The 17,773-nt window shown below is 45.7% G+C and overlaps 1 protein-coding gene across 1 annotated transcript; it reads right to left on the reverse strand.

Annotated features, from left to right (window-relative positions):
* Positions 1-547: 547 nt before the first annotated feature.
* CDC25A (cell division cycle 25A) lies at positions 548-13,476 on the reverse strand. Its single transcript, XM_033166335.1, has 15 exons — positions 13,181-13,476; positions 12,280-12,362; positions 11,708-11,759; positions 11,218-11,254; positions 9,884-9,985; positions 8,720-8,827; positions 7,951-8,091; positions 6,554-6,631; positions 5,927-6,079; positions 4,976-5,074; positions 4,799-4,861; positions 4,501-4,599; positions 3,616-3,746; positions 3,201-3,312; positions 548-2,725 (listed from the first exon to the last, which is right to left on the reverse strand). Exons 1-15 carry the CDS (start codon positions 13,339-13,341, stop codon positions 2,585-2,587), a joined length of 1,560 nt encoding a protein of 519 aa, XP_033022226.1. The 5' UTR covers positions 13,342-13,476; the 3' UTR covers positions 548-2,584.
* Positions 13,477-17,773: the final 4,297 nt, after the last annotated feature.

Genomic DNA, 17,773 nt, shown 5'->3' on the forward strand with positions numbered 1-17,773 from the left:
AATCGCAGCAGAAGCCTAGAAGTCCCCACCTGGGAGGGACTCCCTCTAAAAGATCCTGCACTAAGAGGCAATAAGGACCAGTGAAAGCTTACTGAACAAAATATCAGCAGGAGTTCAGCCCTGGACTTGTTGCCCCTGGCATCTCCCCCCCCCCCACTTTTAAGTCATCTCCACCAGCAAAACTAAACACGCGTGGGATCGGAAAACAAAGTTAAAAGTGGAAGGTTCAATGTACTGACAAGCTGAAGTTTGCACAACGTGCTCCAGCAAAGCCAAAGCAGGGCATTCTACCACCCACCAGCCCCTCCTAAATCCACATGCAAATAAAAATACTTAAAACTGTTCAACCGAGCCCAGGGGAATGCAAACCTTTCACTTCATGAAGGAACAAGCCACCGCTCCTCAGGAAGATGTAAATAAAGTTGTGATTTAATCCCAACAAAACATCATGCAGATTTTGTAGTCACATCAGCTGTTTTCAACAGGCCTCTCTCGTTAGACCATATCTAGGACCAGCTGCTCAAAAGGCAAAAGAAACAGAGCTTGGGTATTGGGCATTTTATTTCCCGAGGCCACAGAAGCAGGTGGTTTCAGCCAAGGCCCTTATTAGGACCAGTGTCATTTAAAATGTCCCCGTCACCCTTCCAAAAAAAAAAATTCACAATACATTAAAAAGCACACTGTTTTTCCTACCCTTAAATGAATTATGTGCAAATGTCAAATTAAAAAGACAAACAGCAACTTGAACAAACAATACATATCCAAATACCAGGAAGTCTGCTTTGGGGAGGTGGAATAAACACTTTTGGGAATGTTCACAGGAAGCAGCCAGCAAGGAAACAGTAGAATGGTCTGGCAGACTGCTGGTCCCTGTCACAGAAAGGGCAAAAGCCTGGATGTCCACTGCGGCAATTCACCCCATTCAAGCACCACCTCGGATTGAAGACTGCAGCCTTCCTCACCACAGAATGGAAGGACTGGCTTGCATTGAAGTCAGCCTCCTAATCCCACCCTGGTTTGGAGGTACCTGCTAATCACCTGCACAGAGGCCAATTAACAAGAGTAAACTAACTAGGGGGTGGTATTTCAGATGTGATGCAGACACGGAATTGCATCACAGCTCAGAGGGTTTGAGCATATGGAACAACACCGCCAAAAACCAAACATCTGCACAAATATGAAGCAGAAAACGTCCCAGCCTCGTGGTTGAGTTTAGCCACTGACTGATTTCTTACATTTGAAGGCTTGTTTCAAAGACCAAAACACAATTACGGAAAAGTATAGCTTGCAATAGTAATTGCCCCTAAAAAAACACCTGTTCTACCCCAAATGTTTAGAAGTAAGCTGGCTTGTAATACTTTCTGGCCAGGTACATCATAGTCTCTGAGCTACTGCAGCTCCTTCTGCCCCCAGGGTTTACACTGATAGCTGGAGAAAATTAAGGCAGCTTGGAATTTGTTTTGGCCAACACTCCTCAAACAGCCGTGTAACTTACGCACTAAAAGAGGAAAGCCATTGATTCCTCACTGGGTGGATGAAGACTCGGTCCATCATGGGAGCCAAATTCTTTAAAAGGGTTAGCAAACCTCTGTTGGGGATAAATGGGGGAAGGAGAAACACACAGCATGATCTATCCAGGCCAGATTTACCTTCTAAGTCAGCTTTCGCCCACCTGGTGCCCACCAGATGTTTTGAACTGTAACAGTCACCTGTCCCAAAATATCTGGAGGGCATGAGGTTGAGGCTGCCCTAGGAGTATGCCACAATCACAGCCGAACACACAGGGTGTGTGATTGTACATATGCAGGGGTGGTAGTTTGCATTTGAACACTGACAAGCTGTTTTGGCACCAGGGTCACTCCAGGCGTCGCCTGAAACACTACAGCACATGTAAAATGTCACATCTACGCATTAAAAAGCAACTAACTTTAAGGTGACGACAAGGTTGAAGAATAAGTTAGAACATGATAAAACAGCTTCCTCTTTGGCAGCAGATAAATACTTCATTACAGGAAGCCTATGCAAGTTCCACGAAAATACTTCCAACACCCCTCCGCCACATGTACTCCTGTGTGGTAAGAGAATGCTGGCAAGATCAGAGCTGTGGCTCAGAGGGTGGGGTCAGGTCTCAAAAGAAACCTCCCTGCTCATTGCCCCTCGTACAAAATTAGGGCCATGACACAACCCGGGAAACCCAGTCACAGGTATATTAGCTTCATCTGGCTGTACTAACATAAAAAGGCACAATTTTTAAAATCGACATTAAAATCTCATGATCAACACTCTGCTTGCCAGTTATATGCTACCCTGATTCCTGTATACACAATGTTTAAATGGATTGTCTTCAGAAGCATACGGGGGAACCCTAGATTCACGGACAGAAAGGAAATGCTTGAAGGGTTCATGGCTGCAATATGACGGTCCAAGGACTCCGCTTGGTCTTGCATGAAGTGATTCAGTAGACAGTGAAGCAAAGCCCATGCTAGGAGTGAACAACTCCTGCATGGCACATGGAGAAGTTAATGTGTCCCCGCTTTCACTCACAGGGCAGGCAGGCAAAATCTGGCTGCCCTTCTTGCGGCTCTCAGAGCTTCTTCAGGCGACTGTAGTGTTCCCTTTTGCTCTTCTCACCAGCCCAGGTCCTGCTCTTCGTGCGGCATTTGCGCAGGTCTTCCTTGAAGTCTTCGTGGTGCATCGGGCGATAGGCTTGGGGCTCACAGTAGCTCTGAAAGGAAAAAGGGGGAAAGGGGATTGTGAAAGACCCATAAAATCTCTGTGGCCCTGTATTCATTGACAGCCCCTGTATAAATGTATTCTGCACTGATCTTTGGGTACTGAAGTCCTACTTAGCATCCATTTCTGTCACCTAAAAAAGCCATTTTTCCTAGGTTGACACAGGAGGGGGGGAAATAAAAAAGCACTCAATCTAACTATTTTATACATACTGGTTTTCCTAGCACAGAACTACCTTTCACCCTACACAAAGAACACCTGCACACAGCAACAGCTAGAAGAGCTAGGTTGTTAAATTCCCACCTAGCCATTAAGTGAAGTGTCTGGGGTTTGGGAACAGTCACTCCCTCTCACACACAACAATGTTTTGTGGACAGAGAGAGAAACCATCTACACCCTCTTGAGCTTCAGGAAGGAAGGTCATGGCACAAGAAAGAGAAACGGAAGCTGGGTAAAAGGACACCTACCTTGCATTTTAAGAAGAAATCCTTGTATCCCCCCTTTAGAACATACAGTTCAGGATAATGCAAAGTGGGGTAGCTGTTGCCAAGTCGGTCTCTCTCCCTCACAAATCGGCACCTGTAACAGATGGGAAAGAGCCTCAAAACCCTCCATAAGTGATATACATGGATGTAAAACATCAGATTGCTGTAAGAAAGACAATTATTAAAGAAACGCTTGGAGCACATAGGAATACACCAGCGCCTGCTTCTTAAAACCCTTCCATTCCTGTACCCGCCTAGTCCCATTTGGGCTATCAATTCTCACCTACCCTATTCCACTATTAAGTATCAGTTATTGCCCATCCAATCACACCTGCACGTAACACCACAAGTCCTCAACGTTCCCAACCTATGCAAAGGTGAGCATTCATGTACTCACATTCGCGGGGCCCGCTCTGAAGAGAACTCGCAGTGGAAAATGATGATGACTCGTTTGCCGTCTGATGACACGATGGGCTTCTTCAGCAAAAAGTCCTCCACGTCCTCTTCCATGTGAAGGTTTACAGCACTCTGAGAAGGAAGAGACACTGGTGAGAGAAGGCAGTTCGACTGCGGGTGTGTGCGTGTTATGGCACAGCACCCAACAGGACATGTTGCCCCCCAAACACTGCATATCCATATTCACTTCAGATCTGTCATGATAACTTAATTTTAGAAGATGAAAAGGGCAGGCATGCCCAAAGTCCATTTCAGGGGCCCAATCTGGCCTGCCAGTCGGTTTAATCCGGCCCCTGTGGCAGTTTATTTCCTGGGGTAAAATCCTTTTAAAAAGGTCAACAACTCCAATCCTAAAAAAACGGTCAATAACTTTGGTCAGCCCTTACCGCCCTTCACTTCATCAAATCTGGCCCTCTTTGAAAAAGTGGCCCATCTTCCCCTCCCTAGCCCAAGTTAAAAATCTCAGAAGGCATTTCGGAAGTCAAACAAACTTCCAGAACAGATTCTGTTCAACTTCCGAGGTAAGACTGCATATCTTCTGTCCCCTGACTTGATCTCTATCCCCTGCCCTGCCAGAAAGACACCTTCCTCCCCTGTTTTAGGAAAATCAGCCAAGGGGACCTTTCCCTGCAAAGGAGGCTTAAAAACCTGGGATACTGTGAAAGGGTCCAGCACAAGTTGAAACTTAGTCAGAAGTGACAATGCCTGGTATTTGGGACATGCCTAGCTTTGGGATTCACTCTAGCACTTGTAAAATGGTTCCTGCTTATACCCTAATTACTCAGGATGCCAGTCTTCAGCAGGTGCCTCTGAAACCCCCCCATACCTTGATGTGGCCTCCTTCATATTCATAGGGATATCGGCAGTCAATTATCACACACTCCTTAATGAAGTTTGAAAACTTGCCATTCAACACGTCAACAATCTGGAGGAGAGGAAAAGGTCAAGCGTTAGACCTTGAGGACGTTGCCTCACTACTTTAAAAACATACTTGTTTTGCTTTAACTGGCAGAACAGTCTAGCTGAATACCCCACCCCTCTGCCTTCTTTGGATTCTGCAGGTGGCCTGCAGACAAACTAAGTTTGCAATCCATGTGAAGCAAGCGTTTCTTTTTGCCGCTTACCATTTCTGGGTCAATATACTTCAGATCTTGATGCTTCCCGTCTACAGTATGGAAAAGGTAACCCTAAGGTGACAAAACGGAGGCTTGGTTCAGTGAGGAAAACAGCAGAACACATGAGCGCACTGCACTTATCCCACTCAAGCCACAGAATGGCAAAAGAGAGGTCATCAGCATTACCTTTGAAAAATCTCCAATAAGATCCCTTGCGTCATTGTCCAAAATGCTCTCTATTTCCGTTGAGGACAACAATGAGTTTGGGTCAATCAGCACCAGGCTCTAAAGAATCAAGGGGAAAGCAGATGTGAGATGATGAAGACCAAGTTCATGTAAAGCTTCCGCCAACGGAAGCATCCTTTCCACAACTGCTTTTGCTTATGCTGATCAGCTAGAGGTTTGCAGAACTTCAAGGATGAAGAGTGTAAAGGCAATTAGGAAGAAAGGGTGGAGGAGAGTGTTGAAAGCCTGCTTTGAGAAAAGGAGGAATGAAGTACAGAAGGAGGCTCTTGGGAGACCTGTTCCTCTGAAGGGGTGGGTTTGGTGCGAAGGGAACTTTGAAACCCCTGGATTAAGGGGGAAAGAGGAAAGTGTGGTAAGTACAGGGAGATGCAGTGGCAGTTTTCTATTACAGTATTCCCAAGGTATGCTAGAAGGAACAAGCAGAACGGGTGGGAAGGACTTTAAACTAGAGGAAGGTAAACCTCAAGCAAAACATTAGCATTGCCTTATCTAAGAGAATCACAAAGGAATACAATGAACTCAACGGAGAGATAGAAAGTCAGCAGGAAAAGGCTGGAAAGGAAATAAGCCGGAATTTTTAAAAACACATTAAGGGACTTCCCTCAGACCTCCAAGTCACCCCTGCATCCTGCTTGGTTCGGCAACCAAATCCCTAAGGATCTTTGCATTTGTTCCCATCTGCACATTAAGCCCCTTTCCCCCTCAAGATTTAGAAGAGTGCCTGCTGATCAGGGGTTCCCACCCCCTTCAGAGAACAGCACACCAAGCCAGAGGGAAGGCCTCTCACAACCAGTACCAAAGGCAAATAGGCTTTGCTGGAAGTTAAGAGTTCAATATGAACACAAACATATTCAGCAGGCTGCAGTCAGTGTGTAGTGCTCAGCCACCAACCGTTAGTTCTTCAGGAGATGCCTTGCAGACGTTTCTTTTCCTCTTGATGAAATATGGAGAGTTCTCTTCTGGGGATAGCCCTGTTCTCTTCAGGGCAGCTTTGGCCATGCTGTATGGCTCGCCTTCCATGCCCAGCAACCTGCACTGTTTATTCTGCACAAAAACCAAAGCAGCATTAGGACTGCCAGGCAGCCAAAGGCATCAACAAAAAGCAACCGACCACAAGTAATTACTTAATACCTCATCCACCCACTCTGAAAATGCTGAGGGAACAGCTGCCTCCATTGCAGGAGCAATGCAACATTTCCCACCACTGTTAAGCTCCCTGGCGAGGTGAGGCACCAAGTGGAATCCAAAAGGACTGGCATGGCTGTGGAAGTGGAAGAGAGCTCTACTTCCATCTTGTATCTTGGCCAAAACACACAACCACACACTTCAGCAAGGAAACACAAGCTCCAAAGACAGATAGACAACTGTGAAGTAGATGTCATATGCCTGAACGTATTCAAGAGAAACAGCACAAAAAGCAAACACCTCTTGAATATCAGAAAATAAGCTCCACTGAAAGCAACAAAGGGTTTTATATGCACTTTTCAGGCTCCATGAAGACTAAAATAATCAACTTACATGGGCATCCTCCCCTTTCTTCATGACTAGAGGAGCTGTCCAAAGGCTGGCCACATCAGAGGGCATCTCACCATCACTCTAAAATAAAATTACAAGGTCAGATATTCCGCAGAGAAAACACCATTAGTTGCAAATGAAATGGTGACTCTTCTTGGACAGGAGGGACTTTGCCACTTATCAAGATTAAATTAAAATATTGTAGTAAATCATACGCGAGTACATTTGCAGACTACTCAGAAATGTCCACTGGACCAAAATAGTGTTGAGTTTGCTGTGTGGGTCAAATCTCAATGAATACATCACACCCAACTTGCAAAATATGCATGGGGCTTCAGTGTTGTTTTCTAAAGTAGTCAGAAGTGCTGGTATTCATCTTTAAATTCTAAGACAGGGTTTGTTGTTGTTCAGTCGTTTCCAACTCTTCGTGACCCCATGGACCAGAGCATGCCAGGCCCTCCTGTCTCCCACTGCCTCCCACAGTTTGGCCAAACTCATGTTAGTAGCTTCGAGAACACTGTCCAGCCATCTCGTCCTCTGTCGTCCCCTTCTCCTTGTGCCCTCCATCTTTCCCAACATCAGGGTCTTTTCTAGGGAGTCTTCATGAAGTGGCCAAAGTACTGGAGCCTCAACTTCAGAATCTGTCCTTCCAGTGAGCACTCAGGGCTGATTTCTTTAAGGATGGATAGGTTTGATCTTTTTGCAGTCCATGGGATTCTCAAGAGTCTCCTCCAGCACCATAATTCAAAAGCATCAAGACAGGGTAAGGGTGATAAATTCCCCTGATGTTGTTGGGACTCCTCTTCATCCGCAGTCAGCATGGCCATTGGTCAGGGATGAAGTAAGTGGAAGCTTAGCAACGCATGGTGGGCCAAAAGTCGCTGGCCTAAACTATTTGCAGTATTGCTCCCACCCATTTTGAGTTTGCTTTCCCAGATGTGCTTCAAAAGCCCTTTTCTGTGTTCCACCTGCTCCTAAGGTGAAAAGGGTCCGACTTAGGATACACTTTTCCCGTGGCACTTCTTTGGAATTTCTTTCCCCTGGTGAATGCACTTTTTGCATTTATGCAGCAAAGCAAGAGCCTTTTAGCTCTTGTTTAATTCTGTGTTACTGTTGAAAGCTGCTTTGAACTCATCTGCTGGAAACCCAACAAACCAATGAATAACTAAAAAAAAGGGGGGAGTTACTACTCAGGTCCTCTTATCTCCATATTTTCACCCAAAATAGGCAAACCAAGGAATTTGGAAAAAGCCTACTTATATCAACTATCAAGTGCAGTATCTACATTACTGGCCATCTTTAGACAGGCTGAAAATGGCTGTACTCAACACAAACCACCTGGCTGGGGAACTTTTAGTTTTTAAAGTATTTAACACAGAGGTGTTTTCATCATCACTTACACAGACATCTGGACCATCCATTATCTCTAAGAATCCATCATCATCGTCATCTTCCTCAGTTTCCGAGGCCCCTCGAGACAGCGGCCTCAGAAATGCTGGACTGAAGCTTTCTTGATAGTTGTCAACTTTTCCACTATGAAACTAAAACAAATGATATTTTATTGATTGACATTCATTCAGTCTTCCCTCATAGGATTATGGCTTCACTTTGAAGGGAAGATCAGGAGAGGAATAAAGAGCAGTTCACAGACAGGGCATTCTCCTGGCCTGCTCGGGTAGCTCTCATCTAGAATCACAACTCTGTAAACCCAAATACACTAAATGCATAGGCCCAACTGCCTAAAAATCAGCTTAATCTGGTTGCAAAATCAAGATGTAGAAAGATGTGGCCTCCTACAATCAGATCTTGCTAAATGATTACATGAGGGCTCCGCGACGGCTGTCCAATGTCCTCATGGCATGCAAAATAATGAAGAATCACTTGGTTTGTGTACCTCCAAATTGTACTCTTCAGCACATTGTCTCATTCCATGCAGTTTGTTAGAAACTGCAGGTGTACACAGAGCTGAGCATACAATCTGGCACCTGATGTGGAAGTATGTTTTTTTCCAAATCTTGATTTCTAACAGTATTTCTGCCTTTTGAGGCTCTCCTGCCATTTCTGACTGAGTTGGTCTCAGGTTTGGGCATAGTAGTTAACACCACAACATTCTGGGACAGGAAGCTCTATCTCAAGCCTGAACACAGAGACTACACTAGTAGTACATACCAAAAGTGTTGTGGCGGGCTCCTGCCTCAACCCTTCATCTTCAAGGGAAGAGGTACGCAGACAGGTACGAGAAGCAGGGTTTGTTGGCTTTTTGAATTCAAATGGCTCCTTAGGGAAAGGGAACAAGACAACCATTTTACCAATTCTTTAGAGCGCAAAAGGTCAGGAAATAAACGTGCAGTTCTAGAGGCTTTGGTCTAGAGCAGGGGCCAGCAAACTTTTTCAACAGGGGGCCGGTCCACTGTTCCTCAGACCTTGTGGGGGGCTGCACTATATTGGGGGGGGGAATGAATGAATTCCTATGCCCCACAAATAACCCAGAGATGCATTTTAAATAAAAGGACACATTCAACTCATGTAAAAACATGCTGATTCCCAGACCATCAGCAGGCCGGATTGAGAAGGCAATTGGGCTGGACCTGACCCCCCCCCCCCGGGCCTTAGTTTGCCTAGAGTCCTGCAGAGTTCAAGAGAAATCTAATCTTGATCAGCTCTTTTGTTCTACCACACCCAGTCTTTCTGTAACCTTTTACGCCCCTACCTACTCATCTTCCTATAATGAAATTAAGTTTAGCCCATAATAGAGACTGAATATGCACCTCGGATGGAACACCTAAGCAAAGCTTAAAATGTATGCCTATTCACATTTAAATGAAGCACCACATGCAGCTATTCATCATGGCTCTAAAGTCTCCATGAATACATCAGTACAATGAAAAGCTGCCTTGGCTAAAAGGTATCGCCCATTCAGGGAAAGAAAAATTACCACCACCCTGGGACAAACAGCATCAGATTCAAACACAAAAACTAACTGGGACACTTCAACAACCTTAGGAAGGAAACAGAAGGGGCAAAATGGCTGAAGCAATTCAGTATGATTTTCGACACACTGGCTGAAGTTACTCTTATCACATGGAAAATGTTCCTGTAAATATCCAAATGAATACTCAACGTAGTCTACTAATAACATTCCATCAAGAATTTCACATCTAGGATTGTACAACAGCAAAAAGCACTTAAGCTGGAACATAGTGCCTGCAGCAACACTCATTTACAACTCTAACCCTGCTACACTTCCCTCTTACATATGGAAGTCAGTTCCAGCCCTTGGGGCATAGCCATGGCCATCTTCCCCAGATTAGGAACTTGATAAAATAAACTTACATTCTCTTTGTTCTCCTCAGGGCCACATTCCTGGAAGACATCACAACTGAGGAAATCTAAGTGGCTCCTCTTCAGAGCAGGACTGCATCCCAAAAGGCTCTGCTGCAAAGGTGAGAGAAGCAAATGCAGAGTCAGGTTCCAGCTCTCCTCTTTTGTCATGAGGAGCAACCAACAGAACAACAGGACCCAATTCAATTAAAAAACATAAAATCTGGGCCAATGACAACCGAGTGCTCTTAGTAGCCATGGACCACAGCATGCTAGCTGAAAAAGAAAACAGGGGAGGATTGGAATTGGGAGGTGGGCAGAGCTGGCTAGGACCCGGAACAAGAGCCAGTGATATAGGGAAGGAGGCTTTCTAAAACTGAACATTTTCCAGGGCTTTGTTTTTCCATGGGGGAAAAATCACTATTTCTATGCATTTGTTGTTTCATAAAATTCATCATTTTAAATTAATGGGTGCCAATGCAATATTAAGGAAGCTTGAAAGTTTCAAGGCTGTAATTTTATCAGGTGATCATGCCTAAGGAGAGGAGAGAGTACATACATATTTTACATTGGCTCCCAGTGTGTTTCCGAGCACAATTCAAAGTGTTGGTGCTGACTTTTAAAGCCCCAAATGGCCTTGGCCCAGTATACCTGAAGGAGCGTATCTGAAGAAGTGTGCATGCACACGAAAGCTCATACCAAGAATAAACTTAGTTGGTCTCTAAGGTGCTACTGGAAGGAATTTATTTTATTTTGTTTCCACCCTTATTGTTCAGCCAGGACACTGAGGTCCAGCTCCGAGGGTCTTCCCACATTGCAAGAAGAAGCAGTTCCCACACTGCAAGAAGTTATGCTACAGGGAACCATGCAGAAGAGGGGTTTCTCGGCAGTGGTGCCCGCCCTGCGGAATGCCTTCTCATCAAATGTTAAGGAGATGAGTAATTATATAACATTTAGGAAACATCTGAAGGCAGCCCTGTATAGGGAAGCGTTTTAAGGTTCAATGTTTTATTATGTTTTTATATATGCTGGAAGCTGCCCAGATTGGCTGGGGCAACCCAGTCAGATAGGCGGGGTACAAATAATAATAATTGCTATTATTAATAATAATCAGTCATTAAATTAGGTGTGAGCAAAATTAAACTAAAAATACACTAAGAATCCAGCTCTGTGTAAGATATTCAAATCCCTTAATATCAACATTGAGATTTCCAGGAGCCTGACAGACAACATGGACTTTTCAAGCTTTATTCATTAAGTTTACATAATCTGACAATTCTGCATACAGTGTGAAATTGGGACTGAGAAAGGGACAAAGGAAGGTTTCCTTCCTAAGCTTCACTTACCGGGAGGGAATGCATTCTTCGCATGGGTACTCTAAAACTGCAAGAACAAAAAGATGCACATGCAATAACATAGATTTACAAGCTAAATTTCAACATCCAAGCTAAAATGATAAGACTACCTAGTAATGACTCATTTAGCTAAAGTATCATCACACTGGGTACATCAACAGTGCCAACAGTGACCCAACATTCTGGCAAGCGTGACATGTTCCCGAGTGTGAGAGTGCATACACATCCCTCTCCTGTGCCTTGGTGAGTGAGTACTAAAGTCCTTACCTACAGAGCTACAACCAAAGACATTTTACACTAGTCTTGCTAATTTGAAGTACCAGGGTTCTGAAATACTCAGCATTTAGTCAATACTCTCACATCTTCTAAATGCATTTTTTGCTCAACACAAGCTGCTCCAAAGCAGACTCTTATAGAATGCCCTGAACCAGTTTCACACAAAACGCCAAGAAAAAAAAATAAACAGTGTATTTCTACATACATTTCATCAAGGTTTTTCATGCCGAGCTGGGTAGGAGAATCCATACAGCAACCTGTGAAAGAAATAATTTTACAACTTGCACAGATTTTTGTAGAAAGTGACAAAACATGCAGACAAAGATATTAGGTCAGTACTGTTCCCATTGCGTAAATGGACTGCTGAAATAATGAAGTTTATTGTTCACATATAAGTCATCTTATGGTTTGGCTGGTCATACTAAGACTTGGATCTTAGTGTTCCCCTTTCTCCCAATCATAAAAACAATGATGTTACATCTCAACTGGGTAATCAATCACTGCTAGAACTGGGATTCCAGTCCTGATCTGTAGGCCATCATTGCCCTGGCTCAGGGAAATTATGGTGGAATCAAACCAAGAAACCAAGGAAATAACTGGGAGTGCTGGTTTACAACATACTCCCAATCCTCCAAATCATTTGGAATAAGAAAGTTACATATGGACCAACCAAGTAAGCTCCTAGCTCAGATGCTAGTTGAACTTCCCAACTAAAACTACAGAGAAGTTTATTGTCAAGCCCAATGGGTTTTGGATTATAGCTGAAGGCAGACAAACCTGAATCTGTAGATTCAGAAGATGACGTCCTTTGCAGATTGACATTCTTCTCTTCCAACGTTTGTACACAATTTTCACTTGAGCTGCAAATAATCGGATACACTACTGTTACAACACACATCATTGTGAAGAAGTCTTCTCATGGCAACCAAATGGAACATAATGCCACTTTACATAAACACAGCATAAAAGCGGTTCCATGCTGAGATCAGTTACTTAAGAAAACCAGGGTGGCAAAGTGGCTATCAAAAACTGGAAATACTAGCATTCAAATCCCCACTCAGCTCATTGGGTGACCCTGGGCTATATCACTCGGCCTAGCCTAATTTGCCTCAAAGGCTGAGAAAAAAAATGGAGGGAGTTGGGAGAGGAAGCACGGAAGCCACCTTGAACTCCCTGGAGAAATGGTGTAATATTAGCATATCAAATAAATAAAAAAGCAAAATAATAACCAATTATTATTCTATCCAATTGTAAAACAGCAGGATGAGGCTCAAACTGGTATAAGTGCTCAAGAGTTGGGCCAGGGTTCAATTCCCCACTGAATTATGAAGCTCACGTTGGGCCAGATAAAAGGGGGGGGAGGTGGCGAAGAGAACCATCTATACCACCTTGCCCTGCTTCAGAGGAAAGGCGCGGCATAAAGTAGTTATAATTAATATAACAGCCCTACTAGGATTATATACTTAGTCCCACCAAGGTAACTCGATGGATAAACGAAGGCGCTTCAAAATCCAGGTGTGCATCGTTGCCGAACTCCAACTCCCATCAGCCCCAGCGAGCGTGGCCGACGGCAAAGCATGATGGGAGTTGGAGTTCTGCGGGGCCGAGCAGGACAAAGGCCTCCCGTCACCACAGCGAGGCGGGAAACGCCGAAGTCGACGGCGGCCGCCTGCCTTACCCGCTGCAGCCCAGGCTCCTCCGGCGGTCGGCGTTGCGAGCGAGGCCGGCGGGTTCGGGGAGGCCTCCGAGACCCTGCGGAGCGGGTAAGCGCGGCTGGTCCTGCAGGAGGAGGCGGCGGCGGTGAGAGAGCCTCGGCGGGGCAAGGCCGCCGGGCTCCATGAGGCGAGGCTGGAGGGAGTCAGTCAGTCCGGCGGCAGCGAACACCCCTACTCCTTGCCGCCTCAGCGCTGTGAGGCGGAATGAGCCCCGCCGTCGACGTCGCCTCGGCCTAGAACGCGGAGCAAACCGAAATAGCGCGCGCGCAAGAGCGACCGGGAGAAAGAGCGGCAAGGCCCCGCCCCTTCCTCCGGGAAACGCCCACTTCGCGCGCGCGGAGGCGATTCGCGCCCTCCCGCCAAAAGTGAGAGCGGCCAATAGCAGGGCAGCAGCCTGGCGCCTGCCCCGCCTCGCGTTGCTTCCCACCCCATACGCCTTCGTCTTCCTGGAAGCGAGCGGCCAATGGAAAGAGGGGACTCGATAGCAAAGGTAGCCAATGAGGAACCGCGACAACGTCCTTCGCTTCGCGGGCTCCGGGCCCCGCCCCTCTGAAGAGGCGGGAAAAGCGGGAGGACGAATAGGGAACCTCTCCCTCCCGAACCGCCAATAGCAGAGGGGGGGGGCGAGCGCTGGTGGATGACGCAACGAAAGGAACCGCGTGTTTTTAAGGCTGCTCTTCCCGCCCCCAGCGTTAAGGCGGGACAGCGGAGGGAAATCCCGCCCCCACGCCAGGAAGGCCCTGGTATGGGGCGGGCCCTGGGCAGGCGGGGCGGACTGTGATTGGTGCGTCTCGGCAGCAGCGCTGCGTAATTGATCGCTTGATTGAGTGTGCCCGGGAGGACGCCCCTGCCGCTTCTTAGCCGGGGCTGATCTCTTCGACCGGTTACAGGTAGGTAGCCTTGTTGGTCTGCCATAGTCGAAACAAAATTAAAAATAAAAAAAATATTTCCAGTAGCACCTATGAGACATTGCATGCAACAATACCATTAACAATACCATTAACATTAACAATACATTGCATGCAACAATACCAATAACATGATTCCTAGTACAACACCTTCCAGAAATGTATTGCCACTGATAACGGAGACACCACCAACTTTCTAATCCCTGTGTCCCATTTTGTCAAGAAGGGGCGGTATTCAAGGTTGGGTATTTTGGCCCTGTCTTGCATGAACTTTCTTTACAAAACAAAATAAAATCAAAAATTCCTTCCAGTAGCACCTTGTTGTTGTTCAGTCGTTCAGTCGTGTCCGACTCTTCGTGACCCCATGGACCAGAAGAAGAAGAAGAGTTTGGATTTGATATCCCGCTTTTCACTACCCGAAGGAGTCTCAAAGCGGCTCACAATCTCCTTTCCCTTCCTCCCCCACAACAAACACTCTGTGAGGTGAGTGGGGCTGAGAGACTTCAGAGAAGTGTGACTAGACCAAGGTCACCCAGCAGCTGCATGTGGAGGAGTGCAGACACGAACCCGGTTTCCCAGATTAAGAGTCTGCCGCTCCTAACCACTACACCAAACTGGCTCTCAAGCACGCCAGGCACGCCTATCCTTCACTGCCTCTCGCAGTTTGGCCAAACTCATGTTAGTAGCTTCAAGAACACTGTCCAACCATCTCATCCTCTGTCGTCCCCTTCTCCTTGTGCCCTCCATCTTTCCCAACATCAGGGTCTTTTCTAGGGAGTCTTCTCTTCTCATGAGGTGGCCAAAGTACTGGAGCCTCAGCTTCAGGATCTGCCCTTCTAGTGAGCACTCAGGGCTGATTTCTTTAAGAATGGATAGGTTTGATCTTCTTGCAGTCCATGGGACTCTCAAGAGTCTCCTCCAGCACCATAATTCAAAAGCATCAATTCTTCGGCGACCAGCCTTCTTTATGGTCCAGCTCTCATTTCCATACATTACTACTGGGAAAACCATGGCTTTAACTATACGGACCTTTGTCGGCAAGGTGATGTCTCTAGCACCTTAGAGACCAACTAAGTTTGTTCTTGGTGTGAGCTTTCGCGTGCATGCACACTTCTTCAGATACACTGAAACAAAGTGGGATTTGTAAGGTGTGTATATACAGCACTCTTGCTGAATTAAGGCGTACACCTCACCCTAAGCAACAGTTACAGGTAGGTAGCCGTGTTGGTCTGCCATCGTCAAAACAAAATAAAAAATTTTCCTTCCAGTAGCACCTTAGAGACCAACAAAGTTTGTTCTTGGTATGAGCTTTCATGTGCATGCACACTTCTTCATACACATGCACACAAATGCTCATACCTAAGCAACAGTTACATTGTTATAAGCTTGGAGGGAAAGACCCACACACACCTTAATCCCAATATATTAATAAATGCCAAAATTTTGATTATTTGGGATATGAATGAAAAATGCAGAACTGCCAGATAAGGAATCCCTGGACTGGCTTGTGTAAACCTGCCTGGCCAGAGCAAAGCCATTAACAGAGATGTGCTGTTGATCATTAGCACATCAAAGGTCTCAGCCTGGCAGTGCTATTTTTCTAGAAAAAGAGGTGCTGCAACTCGCCATGAACATGTCCCTTGCTCTCTTATAATGGCAATGGCGCCCACCTGGGAGGTGCTCAGTTCCCAGGAGTTCCTGCTGAAAAAAAGGCCTTTGGTCTCAGGTCTGTATAAGATTGAAGTTGCCAAGGTGATGGGTGACAGATCGTAGGGGGCCAGGTCCCTTCAGCCTCCCCAATAAAATATTTGAGGGACCCCCCCCACACACACACACACTCCTCCCAAAGTCTGATGGGCATAAATGAAAATATTTGCCCGACACATGCGCACAATTCGCTTTCCCTCAGATGTGTGCGCAATGGAGATTTTTAAGTGGTGGGGGACAAGAAACCAACCCCATTTGTCGCACCCGAGGCAGCTGTTGCAGGTCAAGCAGCTTTTTTGCTCACAGAAAACAAGGGGGAGGAAATATGAGTCGCCCCCTTACTAACTCCCCTCCCCCCACTCACCCACCAGTTGCCAGTTTGCGATAAACAGCAGAGAGGCTGGTGAAATGGCAGAACTTTAGCGCTTCCGTTCCCTGGGATCAGTCTCCACCAGGAACTGGCTATTTCCTCTTCAGGCATCTCGCTGCAGCTGCTGCTTGAAAAAAAAACCGAGTCACTTAGGATTCCTGGGATGGGCTGAGCTTCAAAAGTCTTGCATGGCTTGCTTCCCAACCCAGGGCCCCAGCAATACATTGTAAGTTTGCAAAGGAAAGAAGGGGCCCTCCGGGATCTTTTCACAGTGCAAAGGCTTAGCTTAAAGGTAAAGGAACCCCTGGGTCCAGTAGCAGACGACTCTGTGGTCGCGGCGCTCATCTCGCTCTATAGGCCGAGGGAGCCGGCGTACAGCTTCCGGGTCATGTGGCCAGCATGACTAAGCCGCTTCTAGCGAACCAGAGCAGCGCACGGAAACACCGTTTACCTTCCGCCGGAGTGGTACCTATTTATCTACTTACACTTTGACGTGCCATTTTATCATAACCTCTTTCGTTAACTCATCCTTTGTATACCATTCCAGTAAAAAATTATACATTTGTGTCAACAGTTTGCTTCTACATTCCAACAGATCAGTTTGCAATCTAGATTTTTTATCGTCAAAACCAGTTTTTCTGTCACTTAATAGTAAATCATTGACCTGGTGATATTGTAACCATCCTGTAAAACACATGTTGGAAAAATGCTCTGGGGAGACGGCGTATTCCCCAAGACTGGAGCATCCTCCCGGTGGCCCTCTCTGCTGGCATGTCCCTTCAGTCCAGAGTGCCAGTAATCTGCGACCCTTTCCTTATGAAAAGAGCACACAGGTCTTCTAGCATCACGCAGCAAGAAGAAAGACTCATCTGTAGTTCTAAACTACTTTATTTACAGTCTATATACAGAGACTCCATAATCATGTCTGTGTTCTCCGAACAAGAGTACAGAACTGCAATGTGGCAGAAGTGAAACTAAAACATACAACAACAACACTTAGGTGGAAGAGATACTTGGAAATTTATGAACATATGATTTATATATATGAGACATTAGAATTCCTATGACACATTTCAAGCACATTCAAAGGTTTTAATTAAAAAATAATGCTTATTAAACAGTTTTCCAACAGAAATGGTCATATGAACTCAACAATCAAGCGTTAGAAACCACCCAAAATGGCATGAGATACAAAGTCTTTATTTTTCCAGTTCCGAGAGATTTGAATGGGGAAATCCTTTTGATTCCTCAGTAATAAGAGGCAGTGGGGCGAGGGAGGCCGGGGCCACAGCCACACCATTTATTTAAAGTGCCACGAAGCCACTTTAATCTCTCATGGTTTCTTCCCACAAAGAATATGGGAACTATAGTTTGGATTATTGGGTTTGGTGCTTTTGTAACTGGATTTGTAATGGCTTTTAGTCAAATACAATGACTGATAGATTGATAAAAAAGCACTTTTTTCCTGAGATGCTAACTTTCCATCAGCATGTCATTCCTTGAGCAACTTCCTCTGCAAAGATAAGGCCTGCTTTCATTCCTCTGTGTATCTGACTAGTGTTGTGTGGAGG

Source organism: Lacerta agilis, chromosome 12 (genome assembly GCF_009819535.1).
Source record: "Lacerta agilis isolate rLacAgi1 chromosome 12, rLacAgi1.pri, whole genome shotgun sequence".
Classification (NCBI taxonomy): Eukaryota; Metazoa; Chordata; class Lepidosauria; order Squamata; family Lacertidae; genus Lacerta; species Lacerta agilis.

Coding starts and splice junctions, on each gene's coding strand:
- CDC25A (XM_033166335.1), bottom strand. CDS start 13,341: ATGGAGCCCGGCGGCCTTGCCCCGCCGAGGCTCTCTCACCGCCGCCGC. Junction 11,255..11,707: donor ATGAAAAACCTTGATGAAAT/GTATGTAGAAAT, acceptor TTGTTCTTGCAG/TTTTAGAGTACCCATGCGAA. Junction 9,986..11,217: donor GAAGAATGCATTCCCTCCCG/GTAAGTGAAGCT, acceptor TCACCTTTGCAG/CAGAGCCTTTTGGGATGCAG.